The 23,358-nt window shown below is 38.5% G+C and overlaps 1 protein-coding gene across 16 annotated transcripts in view; it reads left to right on the top strand.

Moving 5' to 3' along the window:
• The window catches only part of ARPP21 (cAMP regulated phosphoprotein 21), a 144,607-nt gene that overhangs the window by 31,723 nt on the left and 89,526 nt on the right, over positions 1–23,358 (top strand). For 11 of the 16 annotated variants that reach the window (XM_072853703.1, XM_072853709.1, XM_072853708.1 and 8 more), the window contains 9 exons: positions 6,865–7,033; positions 8,755–8,960; positions 9,358–9,399; positions 9,798–9,839; positions 10,727–10,816; positions 14,946–15,096; positions 16,327–16,405; positions 17,735–17,794; positions 18,699–18,839. In XM_072853703.1, coding sequence (XP_072709804.1) covers positions 8,793–8,960; positions 9,358–9,399; positions 9,798–9,839; positions 10,727–10,816; positions 14,946–15,096; positions 16,327–16,405; positions 17,735–17,794; positions 18,699–18,839 — 773 coding nt within the window. In that variant the 5' untranslated portion in view covers positions 6,865–7,033; positions 8,755–8,792. The remainder of the gene's footprint in view (positions 1–6,864; positions 7,034–8,754; positions 8,961–9,357; positions 9,400–9,797; positions 9,840–10,726; positions 10,817–14,945; positions 15,097–16,326; positions 16,406–17,734; positions 17,795–18,698; positions 18,840–23,358) is intronic. The other 5 variants (XM_072853707.1, XM_072853706.1, XM_072853712.1 and 2 more) reach the window with 2 other exon arrangements.

Below are 23,358 nucleotides of genomic sequence, written 5' to 3'. Positions count from 1 at the left end.
GGCATTTATGCTTAAAATGCAGACTCGTGGTGCTTGGGTCTTCTAGTAAAGACCTTAAGCTTTAGGAGGAACTGAGTAAAGAAATAGGTTAAGTTGAGCTTATAGTTCCTATGTGTAAAGCAAAATGGACTTAATCTGTGGTTACCTGAGAGGATAGAAATGTCAAAGAGAAGGCATTGAAGGATAGCTTGATTTAGAGAAACAAAACAATGTTTCAAGAACTCCTGCATTAAACTAAAAAATACATATATATTTTGTTCAAACTAAAAGGAATGTAAGCTATATATTATTTCAGATTCCATTATCTATAACAGTGTATCACTGTGTACCACAAACGGCTTGTATTTTCTCACACAGACTGTGCTGGATACCTGTATTACCACCACTTCAGTCTATGGCAACTCCCAGACTCTGCAGTAGCTCTGATTGCCCTCAGCGCTGCTGAGACCCCTCTGTGGGGAACCCAGGCTCATTTATGCTGTGTTGTTGATCAGTGTTTCATACTGAAAAGATAGTATTCCTTCTGGGATATCCTTATGATGTTCACTGTCTTTAAACTGGTTTTAGTGTTTGTGAAAACAGAGCTCCTCTAGTGCATTCACCACTGTGCATCAATGGGTGAAGGAACGTCTGTCTGCACAGAGTGCAGTCCAGGTGGAGGAAGAGGGTGAGAGAGATGTAAGGAAATGTTGAAGCAGACTGTCAATGATAAAAATTAGACTAGATGTAGATAGTAATGGAAATGGTGTACACCTGTTTAACTGGTGATTAAAAGGAATTGCCTTCTTTATGTCTCCTCATTATTTGCTGTTAGGTTTACAAATATTTACCATGGGAAGAGAGAACTACCAAGAAATCAGGAAAACTATTTAAAATGAGGAACAACTATTGGCACAAGAAGAAAAATATACAAAGTATTTGATGTCCTGCCAAGGCAGTGAGGTTCTTGAACATCCTTACAGTAAGACTACTAGAGCATCCTCCCTAGATCCCCTCTAATTCTAAAACAACGCTGTCGGTCTTTAAAGAGGACTTTGTGATACAATTATCTTTGATAGCTGAGAAATAGACCTGATTATCTGGGAAGATCAGTTTCAGTCCCCCTTTCTGTTTGAATTGTGTATTTGCCTATGTTGGCTACTCTTGTCATCACAGGATTTGAGGAAAATTTCTTTTGTATATTGCAAGGAGACTTGTGTGCGTTGAAAGGATGGCTGGGAACCACTGTGTCTCTGTGTTTGGAGTCGCAGGAGCTGTGCTGTTTTCTGCCACTTAACAGACAGACCAGTGAGTTTAATGACTTTGATTTTAGGTAAATTTGTCAGGTTTATGTCTGGGAATGAGATACAAATTGGCATGTTTGAAATGCACAAGGCTGTGTTGAAGGCTGGGCTAAAGCAAACAACTCATTGCAAGGGTGCCAATTTGTACACCTGATTAGCTTGTTAAAAGTTTGGGTGTTACTCTGTTGCTAGTAAACTTGTGTGATTGACATTTATTAGCCAGATCACTCAAAGCCTCATATCTTTTCATGCTGATCCTGGAAGACTTCAAATGGTCATCATGACAGATAAAAGAGCATTTTTTTTGAGCCTTTTCTTAAGTATTAAAATAAAACAGGCTCTCCCTATAGGCCATATATATTTCTCTTCCCGGGTAAAGCTTCTAGCTTTGCAGAAATACAACAAGCTGGAGGGAACATCATCGTTATTACTTGGCTGAAGATGGTGACATTGACATGAGGTCTTCTGACGGGGGATTAAAGTGGAAAATATTGGTGGCAATCCGTTAGGAACAAGAGGATCCCTTTGAAAAAAGGAATCGGGTGTAAACCACAAAAAATTGCTTTGTTTCTTTTTTGTTTGTTTGTTGTTGTTGTTAGACTGTTCTCATCCCTGCTGTAATTTGTAAATACTGGATTTCACATGCAGATTGGGAGGAAAGCTAGTGCTATTCCAAGATAGAGGCTTCAGCTGGGATGCTGCTCCTCATGTCATCTAGTTGCCTCTTTTAAAAGACAACTGGTTGTTACATAGGATCTGAAATCTGATCCAATGTATTTCAGTCCATCCTGTTTTCATCAAATTTGAGCACTATTGCCGCTGGTTGTTGTTTGCTGGCCTGCTTAAGGTGGGTCAGTGACCTCTGTGCTGCTGCTTGTACACAGATGCTCATGTTTCTACAACTCCTGGAAAAAAAAAAAATTGCATCTGCTGACAGTCTCTGTTAAAGTGCCAACAGTAAATGAGTCTAAAGAACCTTTTACAACCTTTTACCTGCAAAGGTCTGTGGCATGTAGGAGCAGAAAATGTAGGCAATCACTATGTCTATTTTTGTAGTGATGATGGAGAGGGGACAAAGTGAAGACAAGAGGAGGTGGGAAATAAAATAAGGCTTCAAACATTTCCTTTAAAAATATTTTTTGCCCTTGTTTTTTAAGGTTTAGTCTTCAGTCTTTTAACAACCAGTGAACTTGTAGGATTTCACAGCCTTAATTTTTATTTTATTTTAAATTTTTTTTTTTCATACTAACGCATTTTGGTGTGAGAGCTGGCATGGATTTTACCCTGCTATGCTAATACGCAGCAGCAAACTTGGCTTCCAAGTGCAAACGTGTATTTTGGTGGGAAATGTGGGAAAACAGTGAGAAGAAGCACACAGTACCACCTGTCAAATGGTGTAAGTCCTGGAGACTAGGACTGGCAACTGAGTAGTAGTGTATTCAAACTAAAACTCTAGGGTTTATTTTACTTGCCTTTTTTTGGGTTTGGTGGTGGTAGGTTTTTTTTTTGTTGGTTGGATTTTTTTGTTTGTTTGGTTTTTTTGTTTTGGAACAGTAGGTTTTATATCCTGAAGATTTTCTTTGAAGCCACCACAGAGAGTTGAAGCTTTTATTTTCAGTGTGAAACCTGAGATTTTCATAGATTTGCTTGATGGTAGGAACTGGAATTTTTAAGTAAATGTCAAATAACAGGAAGTTTATGCTTTAAGCCACCAGAGTTTGGCAACATTAAGGGCTGTGTGTACTGATAATATTAAGGTAATGCCATAGTCCACTTCCAATGGTTTCCAGTAATCTGATGAGTTAGTTAGCAATAATGAGTCAAAGCTATCTTTATACGTATGGGTGAAGTATATATCACATAGTGGAAATCATGACTGACATCTCTACTTCCAGCTCATGGGCTCGTACCTGCGAGCCATTCACGTGAGTGGAGAATCGCTATGGGATGAGAAGGATCCTGATGTGTAGGTACTGCCAACATCAGCCAATTTGCAGTTATGGGAGTCATTCAAATGATTTTACCTCTATGCCTAACAGCTTTATTTGGAGAAAAAAAACTTGGGTTTCACTCTGGCAGGCTTCAATCCTGCCTGCTGCTGCTGCCTGCTCTTGGTTAAGAGTATGCTATTTGGCCTTAAAGCCTGCTCATCTTCTCTTCTGAGAGAGGACATGTTGATACTTACTGGGAGCATAAGGATCTCAAAATTCCTGCTTTGATGGTCCTTTGAGACCATCAAAACATTTCCTGATACATAATACAGAAAGGGCTTACTCTCCTGTGGTAGGCTCTTAGGGTTTTGTCAGATGTGTCTCTGTTTAATTTCAGTTGATGATCAGCTATCAGATGTTCATTAAGGAGGGCTTTCTAATGTCTTTGCTCATTTTTCTGTTCTGTGTTTTTTTGACAGCTCTTCTTCTGGGTATAGTTTTTAAACTTTTGCATTAAATTAAGTGTATTCCTTACCACAGACTTTTATTGGAATCTACGTGGTGTGTGTTGTATGAACGTATGAGACCATACGCGCCTTCTTCCATCCCTTTCTCTTTGAGCTCTGGCAGTAGCTGCTCAAGCTCAGTAGTACCCTCAGCTTCTAAACTGAAAATCCTGTTAATGAAGAAAGCGATTTAAGGAAAAAAAAAAAAAAAGCACTTCCATCCCACAGTGTATGCTGATCAGCTGGTGCTTATAAATTCTGTACAAACATTATATTTCCATTAAAGTGGTTCTATAAATGGCTTGGTGGGCACTTGTATTTCCTGTTGCATTGCGGTGTGCGATACTCAAGTTGCTTTAAGGAATTAGAGGCTGAAATTTTGCCGCAAGCTCCTGTAGACCGCTTCTAAGATCCCGACACCCCTATGAAATTTTGCTCGCTTGCAAATAAAGAAGGTGGGTTTTGCCTAGCAACAAGCTTTGCGGTTTCTACCTGAGGATCAAAACCACAAGTGCGTTTGCTCAGCCTTTTGCGTCACTTTGGTACTGAAGGTTTTGACAGTCAAATCATCGCTGACATTTCTGTTGATGTGCAAGAAAGAGAATAATCCAGTATGTTTTTCCATAGCGGTGCTGTCACTGCAGGACTGACAATAGTAGAAAGTGCATTCATCACTGAGTAACCAGATATCCTGGAAACATGTGAGAAAGAGACGTATTTTTCAATCAAAATGTCTCACCCTTAATGGCTATTTTCTGACTGATTCCTTTTTGCTATTTATACTCCCCCCTGAAGTATTATACAGAAACCTGAGTCCCTTTGAAAACCCACCCAAACAACCAGAAGTGTATTTTACGTATTGTAGTATGTAAATGATTAGTCATCACTTGTAAATTGCCTGATGGAGGAGGAGGAAATTTATATTGAGGGAAGCTGAAGAGCTCGATTGTGACTGCTATATGTCTCAGTTCTTCCTGACTTTTTCCCCCCCAAGAGGATAATTAAGAAGGATTTAAAAAAAAAAAAATCATCCCAAGAAACATTGTCATTGCGGGTTTGAAAAATGGTAGCTGCACACTGTAAGCTTATTTTCCACTTGCTTGTATTTTCTTGGGGAAATTTATGGGTGGTTTTTGTTGTTTTAATTTAAGAATCTGTGGTCTTTTCGTACATTGCCAATGAAAAAATGTTGTTGGCATCAGAGATTTTAAGTGTAACAATATGGGGAACTTAGTTTATGAAGAAATATGTCTTTGGTAAAGCATGATAAGATTATGTTGAGCATCTATGGCACAAGACCAGAAATGCTGTTTACTGGAGTCTTGGCAGGTCTCTTCACTTGCTGGATGATACCCTTTGTTTGGTTGGTTTGTTGTCTGGTTTTTGTTTTGCTGTGTTTTGTTTGTCTTATGAATAGTTAATTCACAACACATGGAAACACAGAAGAATCCTGAAATAATTTTTTTGTGTCCTGATTTTGGTATAGATATCTATTTCTCAGTTAGTTTTGGAGGGTTTTGATTGCAATGGTCTATCCCCTGGCTGGCTTTTTTCCAGGTGAAACTGTAATGCACTATATTTCCTTGGGGTTTTTTTGGTTTGTGGTTGGTTTTGGTTGAATCCACCTCCCCCCCCCCGCCCCTTTCGGAATTGTGAGGGAAAGGGTTAATGGAAGATGGTTATGAGGAAAGGTTTTTCAGTCAGTGGTTTATTCACTCTTTTCTCTCTGAGTATTGGCTCCATGAAATACATTTGCATGTGGTTGAGTGCTTAAGCATAATTTTCCATATTGTTCCTCCACTCCCATCACAATCCTGTAAGTATGTTTGCCAATGAGATAAAATTTCTGAAAATGTCTTGCAAGAAATACCAAAAAGCGAGTGGGAAGACTTACTTTGTACAGCCGTACTTTGTATTGCTCTGTACAAATTAAGTGGTTTGAGGAAAAGAAATATTTTTATGTATATAAATTTGCAGCTTGGCAGTGGTCGTTTATAGAACTGCCTGCTGGTCTCCTCTGTGTGCCTGAGCTCCCGGAGAGAGCAGGACTTGATTTTTGTGAAAGGCTAAATTCCATTTCTGGTGCTTGAAATTCAGCTCTTTTAATGTGGTGAGTTCCAGTGTGCTGCCACATACTGTACAGCAATTGTAACCATGTGCCTCAGAAACAAGGAGTCTGATATGAGTGAGATAATTTTCAGCCCCCCCCCAAGTAGCAAGATACATGTTTCCTCCTGTTTTGCTGGTTTTGTGTATCTGGAATAATTGCTTCAACCATGATTCATGTGCAAGCCTTGAGAAAGAGGTGCCTGTTATATCAAGACAGTTCGGCACATGGCCATGGCTTGTAAATCAGTCCGACTCATCCCAATATGCTCCTTTTCTGTCAGATCAGCTATTCAGCTGGCAAAGACAATCCTGATGAAAAGCATAAATTGCATCGCTGAGGCAACTTTTTCTTCAGGTTTATTTTCCAAACCGTAACCTGGAGATCTCCTTTTTTTTCCTCACACAGTGCCTCAAAAGAAAGTTGTTTGTTTTTTTTTTCTGGTGGCCGTTGTTCGGGGAATAGGATTTCTTCCTTCTCCTCCTCCCATTCTTGATCATTTCAACTTTTATTTGGCTTATTATATGAACATCTCGATTCACTACCCTGGCAAAGGAGAGGTCCCTTTCTAAAAGCACCCACCTAGCTTCTTTTTCAGTAGTGTTTGACTATTGAAATTTTAATTGGAGCAGAAGCCGTAGTTAAAAAGCAGGCAAGTCCTTTTTCCTCATACCCTCATTGATTTCTGTTGAAGCAAACAGATGAGCTTATATATAAATATGTATATATGCTTTTTTTTAATGAAAAGTGCTGGAATTCACTAAAAAAGGTTAAAATTGAAGTGACTAATCTTCAGTGCATAATGCAATTGTTAATTTTAGCTCCTTGCGTAGGAGCTGTTATGACTTGAACAGCCGGCTCTAGCCTTCATTAGAGAAGAAGCAGGCAGTTTTGAGACAGGTGGAGCTGGATCAAGCTGTGAAAGTGATTTGCTTGAAGCTGGTCATTAGTGTTAGAAATCTGGTCCTATCTATTGCATCCTTAACTTGTGCCATGATCATTACCGTTGTTATTATTTACTTTTCATCTTTTTCCAGGTTGACTATGATCCGTCAAACCCTCTGAAGGACCAGCATGGAGATTGGCACTCTGAACTGCTAATGGGGACATGGGACTCACGTTGTCGTTGATCATTTGTGTGGACTTAACCAGCGAAGAGCAACAGAAGACGTTAGAAAGACAGTGGGAATTATAGCAGTTTTTCAGGTAAATGGCTTCTTTGGTGCAGCTGATAAACTATGAGTGTAATTGCTTTTGTGAATACTGTATAATCACGTAGATGAGCTGCGGGGGTAATATGCCTGTGAAGAACTTGTGGATGCATGTGCGTTTCTTGATGTAAATCCTTAACAAATTAAGGGTTGTTTAACAGACCAGTTTCAGGTCTTGCCATTCATCGTGTTTTGAATTTTTAGCAAAGCGCTTCAAGTTTCAGTTGTAACTGCAGAATAGCCAATACATGGGACTTCCTGGGGAGGGCGGTGGGAGGAAGGAGAACAGCTTGAAGCTTGACTTGGCTTACTGTGAGCTAATTTGTGAGCTTCGTATTCCAGTCGGTTTATTTATGAACTGTGTAGCTTCATTTCTCGTGAAATCCACAATCCTTCTCAAATGGGAAGATGATGTAAGTAAGGTTTTATTTTATTTGCTTACAATGTCAAAACAAAAGCAAAAATTCGAAGTAGTAAGCTTTTAAAACTCAGTAGGTCTTATTTTTTCACTTAAAACATAGCTTAAAAAACATGAAGGTAAGTGCTATCAGATCTGTTGAATGTTAAGTACAAGCTGTAAAAAGAAACATGGCAAAGCGTGGTTTTGCTTAATAGCCACTGTGTCATTGCTGAGAGGTGGCAAGGTATTGCAAAATACCCTTTCTGAAATAACTCCCTTTCTCAACTGCAGTTGTTTTTCCTGAAGATACTTCTTAAGCCAAATGGATGGGGAAAGAAAAGTTAAATTATTCATGAGTCTCATTTGACAATTGATCAGTGGGGGAGGCTTCAAGAGGGAGCGGGGGGAGGGGGGGGGAGAGAGAGAAAATAATAATAGGCTTTAACTTTGAAAAGCCTTTAAAGCTTCTGTACAACAACCCATTGTGAGCTGAGAGTAAATGCAGTTCAGTTAAGATATCTTTATTAGAAATACCTGCCAAGGGCTTCCTGTAGGATTTTCATAGTGCTGGAGAGTGACATGGGGTTTGGGAAGAGGCTTATGATTTTAATAATAGAGCTGTCAGTTTGATGCCTGAAAACGTTGACCCTGAGAGTTTTATTGCCAAATTTAGATTTCATAGTTATATTGAATTATTGCCTCTTCGAATATATATGTATTTTTTTAAACTGGTAGTGGGCACTATGGGCTTCTGCTATGTACAAAAACCACGGTTGGGTGCCAAAACCAGTGTTGTTGCTCATGCTTGGTTTTTATTTCTTTTTTTGTTTTGTTTGGCTATTCTTTTATTAAAAAAAAAAAAAAAAGGGGGGGGGGGGGCGGGAATCTAGAGGAGGGGAGCACTGAGGTGCTAGAGACCTGCAAGTCTGGATGGGTCCTTCCTGACTGGTGCTGCTGAGCTCTGTAGCAGAGAGTCCCTCACCATCCCTGCCTGCACCTCTGCACTCCCGCGGCTGGGCTGGGAGAGACAGGGCTGGGGAGTCGCAGCACCTTAACTTAAATCAGCTCTCCAGCAAGACTGTGTAGATCGGAGCTCTGCTTGTTTAACCTGACACAGTTCTTCTGTTATCCAATATTGTCAGTTCAGTACATCTCTTCAGCTGGGACATACATAGCTTTCCACTCCTGAGCTGCATATTTTGGTTTGTTTATCAAAGGAAATTAAATTACTTGGGAATTAAAAATAAATAAATAAAAATTCACCCCCAGTGTTTTTTTTGTGTGTGTGTTTGTGTCGTGATATCTTGACCTTTCAGGTCACCAAATCTTGTTATTTTAATTTCTGTCTGGAAGAATGTCTGAGCAAGGTAAATTGAGCCAGGAGACAGCAGAGGAAGCTGCGAAAGAGCAGGAGACTGCCATCTCCGAAGCAAACCCAGACAACTGTATCCTTAATAAATCTGAAAGCTTGGAAGTAGAGGAGAAGGAAGAGAAGCTCAGCGATGCCAAGACAGAGCTGCAGGTAAGATGGGAATAGTGAATGGGCATGTTAAATATCAATGTGTTACCATTGCCTTTCCATTTCTATGATCTCTTTCATTGCCTATGCTTCTCCTGTTTTTTCTCTCGTAATTTTGAGACTGTTTCTGTTTTGTTTTGTTTTTAATTTTTTTTATTTATTTTGGGTCCTTTTATCTCCCTATAAAATAAATGCTGTTATTTGTTATACCTTTCAAGCTCTTTAGGCTGCTGTCCATGTTATTAATTTTTCTGAGAAGTTAATTCCTAGACGTCTGTGTTAAAGCTGGGTGAAATATTTGACTGTTTTCCCTCTTTGGGGATTTAGAAAACTACCTTGATCTCATGAATTTACAGGTAATACTAATGAATAATTACTTAATGTGTGGTTTGGTTTGTAGGTGTTACTGCCAACAAAAAGTTGTTATGCAAAGCCTAAGAAGGTAATTTGATAAGAAGACTTTATCGGATGAGGGGGTTTTAATCCTTTTTGCTCAATCGAATATAAAAATAAAGGGGGAGACTACAATTTAAGAGGAATTTGGAGAGGGGGAGCATTTACTTAAGTATGCCTTTTCTTACATTTTTATTATGTGCAAAATTACAGAACACTGTGCAGTGTGTTTTTGTTGTTTATACCTGTTCTTAAAATGAATAAAGTGAGCAGAGATGATTCATGGTTTTCCCTGCTTTCCAGACTGGGTTTGGGGAAGTTGTTTTTGCAGTCAGCAACTGACTAAAATATAATTTAGAAGTGATTTAGTCTATTTATTGGTAATGCTCTTGTCATGCATATTTTCCACTGAAGTGATAACTGCTTCTCTTTTTTTGCTATACCTAGAAACGAGGTGCAAATCAGAACCAGCAGAAAAAGAGATCCAAGGTAAAGGTCCATCTCTGTTTGGAATTGCATGCCATGGTAGGATAAATAATTTCAATCAAATGTCTGTCTGCAATTGAAATGATGGCCTTTCATCACTTGTGTGGTGGTTGGGGTTTTTTTTGTTTGTGTGGGGTGGTTTCCTCCTCCTTACCCCATAATCTTGTTGCACAAAGGCAGAGGACTTCCTCTAGATGAAATGTGTCAGGCTTCCCTTTATTTATCCATCATACTTTTATGCTGCTGGGCTCTCTGTGTGCTTGTGTGTGCCACTGGGGAAGGAAAAAGCTCATTCCTTTTGCTTTAGTAATTAACGTTTTTGTTTTAATTTTATTTTAATGGACTAATCTTGACATAAAGAAGCAGAGACTGACTAGCTCCCTAAGGGGGGGGGGGGGGGTAAAGGAGCTTCTAGGAACAAAAAAAACCCCCAAACCCTTTTTTTTAACTTTCCAAGTGCAGATCCATAAAACTTGCACGTTTTGTTGTCTGTGTTCCTTGGATATAATATTACTAGAAGAACGTGGGGGGGGCAACCCAAACAAACCAGCCAACCCCAAAAACAAATGGCAGAAGGAACCTTTGAGGTTAACGTTATGTTAAATTACCTTCGCTATTGGGTTATCTATTCTTTGCTGTTATGATTTTTGGTGGAAGTGAGTGAAATGTAGCAGAAATGATTTAAAAGCAAAAAACCTACCACCTCCCCTGTGTGGCAAATGGCTCGTTGCTTAGAATCCTTTTCTGTCTGCATCACAGGCAGATACAGTTTTGCTGGCTGGGTGGGTAGTAGTTATTTGGAATATTTAGGGACAGCCCATGTGTGCAGCTTATGTGACTTGGGGTCAGTAGTAGTGTTCTCTGTTCTGTTTTCTCTCTGTCTTATTCAGTCAGGAGCTAAAGGAAAACTCGTCCGGAGTCTTGCTGTGTGTGAAGAGTCATCCCCTCGCCCGGGAGCGGAAAATATTCATGATAATCAGGTACACTTGCAATCATTGCTGTTAGCTGCATGGTTGACCTCCATGTTCAGTTGCATGATTATGTTACTTAACTGGGCATTTAACAATGTCTTTCTTGGGGGGGAAAAATTACATCTGACAATGAACACGTTTTTATGAAGTTATCTGGTTTAGCGTGAACTTTATTTTGAAATATTAGTTTTACACTATATCACAGGGTGTTGTTTGCTTTTTTTTCCAGACGCCCTGAAAATTTCAGCAAATGGAAAAGAATTCAAAAGAATTCAGATTTTAAAATTAAAAAAAATAGTAACGATCAAAAAGAATATTAATATGTTCTTTTCTCTAAGGCTATCTCTTTCGAGGCTGCACCAGATACAGTTATGAATATGCTCTGGTTTCTGGTTCCTCTGAGACTCCAGTTCATATCAGTGTCCCCCTTCACATAAAATTCACAGGTCCTTTGCTCTCTAAAATACCTGAGTAGAGCCAAGGATGCCTCCTACTGAATGGCATTCGTTTTCTAAACTCTTGGTGTAGATTTTCCAGCATCGAAAAGCGTGTATCTTAGTTTATCTGTACTGGTAGTGTTGTATTCCCAGCAGCTGGTAGAGTTCTGTCCCCTGCACTGCTTGCCTCTGACAATAACACTGGTGGCAGTCTTTGTAGACTAACTTCAAAAAATACCCCAAAAAGCAAAAGTAAAAACCTTAAATACTCTTCTTTGCTTGCCTGGTAAGAGCAAGGCTTAAAAAAAAAAAAACCAAAATATCATGAGCACTGCCTATAATTTGTGAGAAGTTTATGTGCAAATGAGATCAGCAATCGAGAGAGCTTGAGCAAGTGACTTCTTGTGAGCCTAGCACAAAAACAAAAAAATCACATTTAAGTGTACTTTCTCACCATTTCCTCTATTGACTTGAAATGAAACAAATCCAGCTCTCCTCCTAGCTCATAAGTATGGAGAGGTTTTTCTATTTTTTTTTTTAATGTTTTGTTTTGGTTTTTGTTTTTTGTTTTTGTTTTTTTGAAGACCAAAAACCAGGTTGTTTAGCAGGGGGACGTCTACATGTTCTACTGCTCTACAATGATGCTTTATGCAGTAGATGGGCAGGTTATTTTATCAGTTGTTCTGTTGTAGGTATATGCTTTCTGCTTAACTTGCCTTACTCAAGATGCGTGGCTTTTGTTCTGCTTTCATTTGTATTTTCTATTGTTTAATGGAGAATGAAAAGGAGAATAATATAAAGAGATTGTATTAAGCATCGCATGGTAGTTTATAATGTACTGCACAGGACCTGTATTAAACATCCGAGAGGCTGGCAGGTGTTGAGGTAAAATCTCTGTCCCGATTGCACCCTGACGCCAGGCAGAGGAGAGGTTCCTGTTACACATAGCCTCTGGTCTTAACTGACTTTGACCAGCCACGGCAAAGATTTCTTTGACCATATTGAAACATTTATGGGAGATAAAATGCCTCCCTGGACCCCAGCATCCATTTCCTAAAGACACAATTGGCTTGGTGTATTAATTAGATAGGAGTTGCACTTCTGTTGTCGCTGACCTTTTCCTAATGAATGCAGCTCAGCTTTGCCATGGAAAGCTGGACCTGCAGGTTCCTCCTTGGACTGGCTGAAGGATACAGGAAGTTTTGTGCCAACCAAATTGCCTTGCTTTCACTTTAGAGGAGAAAAAGCTTACTTTCGGTTTGGATTTTTTTTTTTCTTTAAATTATTATTTTGTCTTAATGGTTTACAAAGCACAGGGAATTAATTACCAGAGAATGTATGGTACATTGCCAGAACTACTGAGTATGGATTGTACTGCAGACTTGATGTTTGTATTTATATTTGAATACTTGCCTTCATTTTCCTGTATAGGGAAAAAACTTGTTTACCTGTATTACTTGATCTTGAACGCTTACCTGATGGTTCACTATGTCCTTACTTAAAAGGAATGTTGCCTTTAATGTTATACTATTGACCAAGAAGTGTATTATTGCAATTTAAACTTTTATTTTGTTGTTCACTATATTTACCTTGTATCAATGTATTTATTAACATTGTATTTTATTATTGAGAAAAAATCAATAAAAATCTAAGAAAATATACAGTAGCTTGCTTTCACGACTCTACAGCCCTTTTGTGTGTTTCTTCTAGTGCAAATATATAAGTATTATGTTACATGTAACACACTATCTACTGTATGTTCATATCTGTGCTTATGTGTAAAGTCTGTTGCTTTTCATAAGCGCATTTTAACAACCACTGTGAAGGTTAGGGTTAATATCCTGGGAACAGCATGGCCAGTTACATTTTTCTCCTGTTTTGAAAAGCTAGTGGCAGAGCGCAGCTCTGGGCAGTGCAGGGAATCGGTTACCCTTCGGGGTCTTTGGATCCAAAGTTTGTTGTTTGAATGAGAAATTGAACTGCCATTTGAAGTGAAAGAAAGCCGCATAACGTTAGTCCTCCGAGTGAAACTGAGCAGGTTAGCAAACAGTTTTCTATGTATCCTTACCTCAAATGACCAGGAGTTCCCACTCTTTCCCTCTGTATGCTCAGTTTTTGGCTAATACTGTCAGCCAAAACTAACAGAAGTAGGGATTACGGATGGTAGTTCAGGTTAGATTTTGGCTCTAGGGCTTTGTTTCTCTTTTACAGTGCTCTTCATCTCAAGTCTTTTGTGCCACATTTGAACTTCACAAAAAGTCGATAATGATAAAGCTGAGAAATTACCCAATTTCTGTCTTACTGTGGCATGTTTATGCTGATATCTTGTTCTGTTAGGACCTTGTCTTACATGTGTTGTGGCGGCTGATTTGTAGTTCTTTAAAAAATTCAGAAACCTAAAATTTGTAATAATTATTGAAAGCATCTTTTGAATTCATAATGGTCTGGTTACTTAAAAAAAAAAAACACCACCCCTTACTTTAAAGTTTTGTATTGATCTTTTGGTATGCTAGTATTCTTTTGAAAAATTGTGAAGGAAGGGAATTTCCTAGCATTCAAGAAACTCTGATTCTCCAGTATTGGTGAATTTGGTTTTCATTAACATGATGCCAAAAAATTATCAGGCCTGCAGGACTCTCTTTTATTAAAGAAAACTGCATTACCAGCGAGTTTTGTGACAGCTGAGTTCAAATGTGCATTTTTACACTACTTAAGCACATAGTATTATTTTGGCCTTTTTTTCTTCAGAAGAATATGAACACAGAAGTATGCTTCCTTCAGTTTTGCCCAACCAGATTGGTATTTCTTGAAATATATAAATTATGCCATGGTAACTTCAAAAGAAAACGCTTTGTGTTTTGTTAAAACAAAGCCAATATAAAGTAATGTTGTAAGTGGAAAATAACAAGTTCTTTAAAGCAAATCAGAAAATGCAAACCAGCTTGAATTCTCAGTTTTAATTAAGTTTTTAAAGCTGAAGCATGCTTTCAAAGGGACTCATAGTCTCTGAAATACTGAATTTTTGAGGATAAAACTTGAGATGCCCTGGAGAAGTTCACTTACCACAACTTGTTTGAAAATCGCAGTGCACATTTTGCCCCTTTTGCGAAAGACATGTTTGCATATGTCTTTAAATATGAAGTACCTGATAAGTTAGTAAGCCCTCTTGTATACCACTAAGTTTATAATTTGCTGGTACTCTTCTACTGTCAGAGCCTGAAAGTTCAGTCTAGCTGATACTGCGCTTACATGTGCAAAACAGTTCATATGAACCTGCAGGATTTTTTAGTGAGGGGGAAAAAAGTTACATTTTTTCAGACATCTATCCATTGATCATCACTTAACATGTGTAGTATTGATGAAATTATAGAATTACTTAAAGCCCATATAATGTATTTCACTGTTCTAATAAATCTTAAGTGAGAATTACCAAAGTGTAGAATAATACAGTGCCTTTAATATAGGTAGACTAAAACTTTACAGTATTCAAATATTAGGGAAGAAATACACTTACCACTAGAATTTGGCCTCTAAGATGTCATTATTCTCCTGGAAAAAAATCATTTTTCAAATAGGAAAGAAATGTATCTGGCTTCAGCTTTTCTAGCTACACATAGTTTAACACAAATCTCTGCAGATTGGAAGTCATGGGAAGCTTACTGAATCTGGCTCTAAATTTATCTTTCTCTTTTTCCCAACAGGAATCAATCCAACTACAGCTTTCAAGTTTTCCTAGCTTGCAAGAAGAAGATAAATCTAGTAAAGATGACTCCGAGAAAGAAAAAGAGAAGGATAAAAATAAAGAAAAAGATAAAAACAGTGAAAAAACCAAGATCAGAATGTTATCTAAAGGTGAACTTAAAAATATTTAAATTGCTATAATTACTGTTATACAAAGCATTGTATGTTTTTATAAGCATGCATTTCTTTATTTGTGTATAAATACACAATAGAAGTGTTTTCATACATTGAGAAAATTCAGAACCTGAAATGTGTATGCATGAGAGGGTTATTTATACAAACATCGGGCTTTGAAAGTGAAGAAACCTTCCAAACTGAGGTTTGGTATTAGAGGTTATTAATTTTCTTTAATGTAAAATCACTCTTCTGAATACTTAACCATTGTTGGTATAAACACATACATATGTAAAAATATGTGTGATTATATAATAAGGTAACTGTAAGACTCTAACACACTTTTTTCTCCATTAATGATAATATATTGGCATGTCACTGTGCAATGTAGGCAGTAGAGAGTAATCCTCTTCACTATTGCTCCTGTCTCATGGAGAATTTCTCTTAAATGCTCTAAGGAAATCCATCCATGACCTTTAACCTGCATTGCAATCTACTATTATCACCTACGAAGACTTCTTCAGAAAAGATCTTTTATCTAAATTTGGTATTTTAAAAAAAATATTTTTATTAATCCATGGTATAAAGTTGCAGTGTAATCTCTCAAAAATAATCATTGCCTACCTGCGTGTGGATCCGCAGCTGGTGTGAATTGTCAGATGGCTTCAATGGAGCTCTCACAGTTCACGCCAGCTTGAGGATCTGTGTGTACTTTTGAGTCAGGCGATATAGCAATGCTGAAAAACTAATTCTGACTACTGTCACGCATCCCTGTTACCCGCCCACTCTTGGGCGTCACTGGATTTCAGTCTGTTAATGCAAATAGAATTCCCACTGGCACGATGCCTCATTTGCTCTGTGTACAGTGTATATTAAGTGATGCAAAGAGACATTGATGAATAAAACTTTTTTTTTCCCATTTTTAAAAATTTTATTTAGTAGTTTAAAGGAAGAACTTGGCAGGGTCTTGAATGGCATTGAATGTTTCCTATGATTTTTCAAATGGCCAGCAGTTTCTGTCAGTGTCTAGTTTTGGTGCTACGTTCTCAGTGGAACTGTGAACGTCCACCCAATGCTTCCGAGCATAGATCTTTCCTGGCTGGACTCCAAATGAACATTTTCTTTCAGATTGTTGCTGGAAAATGGATTTTGATTTATAGCATAGCTTAATTGTAACTGTTGAAATGAAACAGATGATTGGGGGGGGTATTTGTTTTTATTTTTCAGATTGCAGTCAAGAGTATACAGACTCAACAGGCATAGATTTGCATGAGTTTCTCATTAACACATTAAAGAATAACCCCAGGTAGGTATTTTTTGCATTAGAGCTGGCAGTCCTGAAATTAAAGCTGGCGGTCTTCGATTTCCTGTAACTGTACACTGTGTTTTATTAGTTCTGGAGATGGTTATGAAGGAAAATGTAAAGGAGGTAGGCTGTTAACTGAGGAAAAAGCTATAAAAAGTCATCAACTTCTACTCCCTTGTCCAGTCACCCATTGCTTAATTTTCACTTTCAGCAACATCTGGTCTTTGTCCTTACCTTGTTGCATATAGCTCTACATGGTGTTAGCAGTAATATATTATAACCATTGTAGTTGGAGATTTATATATTAATATAAAGTAGCTTTCTTTTGGCAATGCTGTACACAATTAAAATCCTGTGCACAGTGCCACATTCTGCTCTCTGTATTCCCATAGTTTTCATTGGGAGCAACAAGCTCATCTCATCCTTAAATTTGCCTCTAAATGTCTAAGGAAGCATCTGTAACGTTTTTATATGTTGTGATTTTCAACATTAGTTTCAATTGAATCTGTTAAATAGGTACCATGTAATCCTGCAGTTATAGGAGAACTATGAATAATGGGTACCTAACAGCTTGCATAACCTCTTGTATAGATGATGGAAGGTCCTTGAATTGTTTTATCTGCACAAAATGAGAATGTTCAAAAGAACTAAGGAGTGATGGACTCTGTCAAGCTTAGAAAAAAATGTGTGTGTGGAAATATGCTGGGGAAATTTCTGAGTATTTTTGGCAGGAGGGAGTGGGGGGAAGGAACATCTGAGACCTTCCAGTTGAAACCAGAGCATTTTGACTGAGAAATGGTGCAGCATTGCCTCCTGGGAGCCATAGTTCAAAGGCATTGTTCTCCATTGTGCTCTCTAACTAGATGAGATGTGCCCAGTCTTCTCGCCTGCAGATCAATGCCTCATGGAAGATATGTCTCAGACAAAACGTTGAAAATTTCTGTGGGCAGCATCTCTTCTCATGAAAGAGCTAGGTTAGCTTGAAATCTAATTTTCCATCAAAAAAAGGGTGAAAAAGGACCAAAGCTATCCATAGCAGTCAGAGTCTTTCAATGCAAGGCGTTGATCACAGCCTGGTGTGGCTGGAAGCACTCTCAGACCACAGTTGAGCTCAACGAAGAGCTAAATCTATCACGTATGTCAGCGAAAGTGCAGCAAAGCAGGCTGCAATCTTCTCCAGATGCGCCAGGGCAAAGCACGTTTCATTTTTAATCAAGATGGCTAACAATGCTTGCACAGTTGCCTTACAAACATTGATATATTCATTTTTTTCATCTGAAATGTCTGTTGGTAGTTGATGCTACAAATCCTTGCATTTCTTTTTGACAGGGACAGAATGATACTCTTGAAAATGGAGCAGGAAATTATTGATTTTATTAGTGACAACAAGTAAGTCGGGTTCCACACTTGGTTATTAAGTCACGTGTGTGTGTAGCAATGTGAGCTGTGTGAGGGGTCTGCTTATACGGACCACAGTGCTCCTGAGCAGTGTTACTGGCACACCACAAGATCAGGCTTTTATTTCCTGACACATGGTGGTACTGCTTAAAATACAGTAAATGTAAATGAAAACCTTTTGCTTTTTGTTGCATCATAATTGCACTGGCTCTGCTCATTTAGGTCCAAAAATATAATTAAAGCTTTCAGTGCAGAGGATGATCAAATATGCTACCTCATGGGTCTTCCTGTATGCTATGTTATTCTAATGCATTGGAAAAGAAAACTGAACTTGTGTGTGGGATTCTTGCTACCACGTGCTCTTTATAATAAAATGTTTCTGCAGCTTTAAAAAATAGAGAGTCAGAATAGCAGCAGAGGAAGAAATTATGCTAATGGGAAATAAGCATTTTGTCAGTAAGAGAGAAAAAAGGAGTATTTGACAAACTAGATCTTTTCCAGCATCGCCCTGCATCTGACCTTTGGGAGAAAGGCAGAAAGCTCTTGCCAGTACCTCAGCAAATCTGCAGGATTGTTTGTGCAGGGAGCGTGAGTGTGTGTGCGGGATCGGGGGACAAGTTCTTCCCAATGTACAGAATACTCAGTAGATGCCATTAAGTGTGAGCTTTGTTTGTCCCAATGTAGCACATGGAAATGTGCTTGTTAGAAACTCTAAAAGAAATTCCTTTCTTTTTTCTGCCTTCTTGTAGCAAACATTTATATGTAAATGCACAAAGGAAAAGCTTTCAGTTAAATTTCTGTCCACTGAATTATCAAATGTATTGCTATTTTCATTTAATTATAGCTTAGAGGGCAATGTAATTATCAATGCAATTTTGTTTTCTTTTTTTTCCAGTAATCACTATAAAAAGTTCCCTCAGATGTCGTCGTATCAGAGGATGTTAGTGCACAGAGTGGCAGCTTACTTTGGAATGGATCACAATGTGGATCAGACTGGAAAATCTGTAATTATCAACAAGACCAGCAATACAAGAATGTAAGTAACAACACTGTTGTGCTTTTCCTTGTTCCCTTTCACAAGAGCTGGTTTGTACCATGACTGCGTGGTATACTTTTTTTTAAATTTTTTTAATTTTATTTTTTGTAGCAAGAGTGAGTGCTGTTTATCGCTTTCTAGGGTGGGGGGGAGGACAGGGCTCGCATCGTGAGGTTATTTAAGGATATAAAGATGCATAAGGAGAAATCAACCCAATTTGTCTCTTGCAAGAAACTTAACACAGTATCTTGGAATGTTACTTTCCCTGACTCCTTAGTGCCACCACTTTGCTACAGAAATGAGCTCGTTGCTTTACATGTCACCTGATATCATATGGCTATATTCCTAAATAACCCAAATGTTATTTGGAAGATTGCCTCTTCCCTTGTTCTGGCTCTCCCTGCTTCAAGAGTCATTTTCTGCCCAACCTGATTATTTAGGATTTGGTTCCCCTCCACCACCTGCCACCATTCATTCCCTTTTCCTTCTCTTCTCCCTCCTGGTTCCACTTTCTTTTCTCTTCAAATCTCATCGTTTGACCACAGAGTTTTTGTGGGTTATAAATTCCTTCTGATTCTTCAAATGCATTGCAAAATTCCTGGTAGGTTAAACTTGTGCTGGCATGCTTTATGCTCTCCTCCATGAACCTGTATAAAGCTAGCAAAAGCTCGATTTGAAGTTCCTTGGCTAATTCAGCAAAGATGCAGTCATGTGTCCTTGCCTAATCAGCAGCACTTGTGCTGCCCAGTGCCACATGTGTACTAACCATCATGGAAGAGTAGCCTTCTTCCCCCTCTTTACCTGTAAACTACATAATGAAGAGGAAGTAATTACAACTAGGTAATGAAGTTTTGGTATCTGGTATTGGAACAAGAAGGCCCCATTTGAAAATTGTGTACTTCCTGCATTCAGTGTCTAAATTCAATTAGTAGGAGAAATAAAAGCATTTATTTCATTTACATATCCAGTAGTTAGGTGATTTACTTAGATGCAGTTGCAGAGAGTATTTTTTTTAATGTTATTAGCTTCTCCTCTAAAAGGCTAAAGGGACTACCGAATTTTGCAAGATCAAAACCTGAGCCAAACACATTGGTATTTGTTATTTCACTGAGCCCTAAAAATCTTCTGTATGTGAAGTAAATTTAAGATCACAGACAATTTATTTTAGATGCTTTTCATGGGCTATCCCTGAGATACTCGGGCATCTGTCAAACAACGCTTAGACATTAATGTTTTTAAAGGTTTGAATAAAGCATGCACTAACAGTCTGATTTTCAGAAGTCAAGAGAATTACAGTAGCTTGATAAAACTAACACTCAGGCTGCTACGGCTTAGCCTAAGGGTCTGGTAATACCTGCCCCTGTGCAAGGGCTATGTTTGGGTATGAATAAGAAAAAGCTGGGTATGCAGCAAACTGGTGTTCTTTTTGAGCTGTAAATGAGAAAAAAAAATTAGTCTCCTCTTAAACAAAACACAATCAATCATATTTGAATGCTTTTTAGGCACTCCTCTCTCTTTACAGTTCTCCCTTTTCCCTTAGCATCTGTGTCACCTCTGTAGTGCACCGTTACCGATCTTTCCTCACAGCATTGCCTTCTCCTGGTTGACTTGATAATGTGAGAATATCACATTAATACCTGGTAATGCCTTGCTTGGTTGTGTGGCTGTACTTCGTAGAGCTGGGTAGCACTGGAAGCACTGCTGGAAATGCTTGCACAGTGCTTCTGGAGGGGACACTGAAGTTGTCTTCAACAGTCAAAACTCTATCCGAGTGCTCTGGTGAAGCTGTGGCTTCTTGCATGGTGGGAATGAGCAAGAAAGGCTGTTTACCAGGCATGGACTGGCATCCTTGTGGGCAAGCTCAGCGGGCAGGACATTGCAGGGGTATAATGGATTGAATGACCCTTTCAGCTGTGGTCTTGCAAGCTGGAGGTGAGGCACAGAGCCAGACAAATTGGTTCTGACACCATTCCTGTGTACATCTTCCAGAAATAAACACAGGGCTTTGCCCCTCTGTTGACTGTGAGTACAGCTGTTTTGTAAGCACCACACAAACTGCAGGTTTTTTCCCTTCTGCAGTGATTTGATGGTAGGTAACTGGATTATATGAAGCTCATATGGCATCATGGTGCTTCCAGTGTGTTATTTACATTATTTTGATACTGCTGTAAAATAAAGCTTTGTAGAAGTAGCTCGCTCTTTTCATAATAACTGGAGGAGATGGCATGTTTTTTTTAAAATGTCCCTGGCTCTGACAGAAAATAGATTGTTATTATCCAGCTTGAATAAGGGCAGATGAGATTTTATTATTCACAGCAAATATTGTGTAAGTTCCACATCTGAAAGTGTCCGATGTGATTTCATGTGTTCTGCATTTCAGTACTCTCAGAGGAGACAATTTTGTGCAGTTCAGAATCAACACTAAATACTGGGAATGTGTTGACTCTATTAATTACTACTTGGACAGCATCCAGAATACCGGAGAATCTGGAAAGCGGCTGAAACACTATTCAACGTGGTTATGCTGTGCTGTAAGCCTGAGCCTTGATAGTTTTATGTGAATTTATGGAGAGGCCCCATAGACAGATATTCTGAAGATTTGCATTTTAACAATAAATTTTCTCTTTATGGCATATGGTTTCCAAAGTACTTTAGCTGCATATTATGGAGAGGGAAGAATGTTCTTGCATACTCAAGAATTCATAGATTCTGCACTGGCTGTTACTTCTGTGTGTCTGTGTGCGCGCCTGTTTGGGAAGAGCATGTGACTCTGCGGAGTTGCCATGTGGGCTTGAATAAGCACTGTGTGGCTTGTTTCTCTGGCTGAGTGAGGGTTCGTGTCACATCTCTGCTCACACTTGCAGGCGATGAGTTGTTCCCTGGCTCTGGGCAATGAAGTGCATTTACTCTGTTCAGCAGAGACCTCTCATTCTCACTGCCCGCAGGTGCTTGGAGGCACAAGTGTCAGGAGAGTTAATGGCTTTCAGATGAATGGGCTGGTTGGGAAAATCTGGCAACAATGCTACCTTAGAGGTGCCGTGGTATGGAGTAGGGTCTGTCAAACAAGGAACGAGGGTATGAATGGAGTGGATGAGGGCATTTAGTTTCTTTCACCAATTGGCCATCTTAAGGCAACATATATCCACTTCTGCATACCTGTGCCTATAAAAAATAGCTGCTTTTTGAGGGCTTGGAATTTGAGAAAGTGCTTATTGAAGAGGTTGCAGCTGGAAGGAGGGCTGTGGCTTGTCTGGTCAACTGTGCTGCTGTACGGAGAGGGGAAGATGATGGTAAAAATGCACTAGGACTTGAATCTCTCTGAGATTGCAATCCTGGAGCTTTAGTGAAGTCTCAGTGAAGTCTCTCTTAAAAATACAGTCAGACCATAATGACAGTTTTGCAATCTGAAGACTATTTATGATGAGGAGCGTAATCTGAGGTGCTTTTTTTCTTTAATTTTATTGGAATTTGAACAAGTCATAGTGTTCTTGAACCTTTTATATGAAATGAAATTTTAAAATACAGAGAGATGACCTCAGCTACCCAAATGTTTGTTAACCTTCATAAAGTTAAGTCTCTGTACTCTAGCTCTCATTACAGAATAATGGATTTTAAAGACAAATTATCTTCGAAAAATAAATATCATTTTTAATGGTCTCATAGCTTACAAAGTCCTGCCTAACTAAATTGTCCAACTTTTAAAATCTTATTCTTAGCAGTATACATGAGAAAAGCTGATCAGAAAATGAGGGAGGGTTTTTTGTTGTTGTATTGTTTTTATAGTCAAAGAGCTCAAATACTACTTAAAATGGGACGTCTGCTTTGTTCAGTATGAAACTGCTCTTGTGTCACCATTTTAATGTATATTTGTCTGTCATCTGTGTCTGCCTGTCATCTATCTAAAGATATACTGAAATGTACAGGGAACTTAAGACAGTGAAATATGATATAAACAGAAGTTTGGAATTGAGGCAATATGTTAGATAGGGCATCCCAAACTGGAGCAAAAAAAAATGCGTATGTGCCACCTTCTATTCTGTGTATTTCTCATAATTCCTATCAAACAACTGGACATACTTAAGAGCTTTTTGCAGAACTGTTCATATTATTACACATATCAGTTCAATCAGATTCATTCATTTGATTATCTGTAGATAGGTGGAGAAATGTAGGGGAAGTGTGTTTGGTGTGCTTGGTAAATGAAAAGGGTTTTCATTTGGTTGAGATCATCACCCGTGTGACAAGTATGTCTGTACAACAGCCCACACATGCATTAATGTACATTTTTATTTAAGTGTGAGTGGCAGGGCTCATCAGAATTGAGAAGGTGGAGTGCTTATGATATATAATGGTTGTATTTAGACACTTTCATACATTCTGAGGGTGTAATATACCTATTACGAACTTTATACCAATACTCACATCTTCAGTTATGACTAATCTTTTTTCAAGAGCATCATGAGTTATGATCCTTGTAATCTTTGGTTTTCTTCTTACTCTGTTAGTATGTAAATGCTAA

Source organism: Ciconia boyciana, chromosome 2 (assembly GCF_034638445.1).
Source record: "Ciconia boyciana chromosome 2, ASM3463844v1, whole genome shotgun sequence".
NCBI lineage: Eukaryota > Metazoa > Chordata > Aves > Ciconiiformes > Ciconiidae > Ciconia > Ciconia boyciana.
The sequence above is the reverse complement of the archived record's forward strand: the minus strand, read 5'-3'. Positions and strand labels throughout refer to the sequence as shown.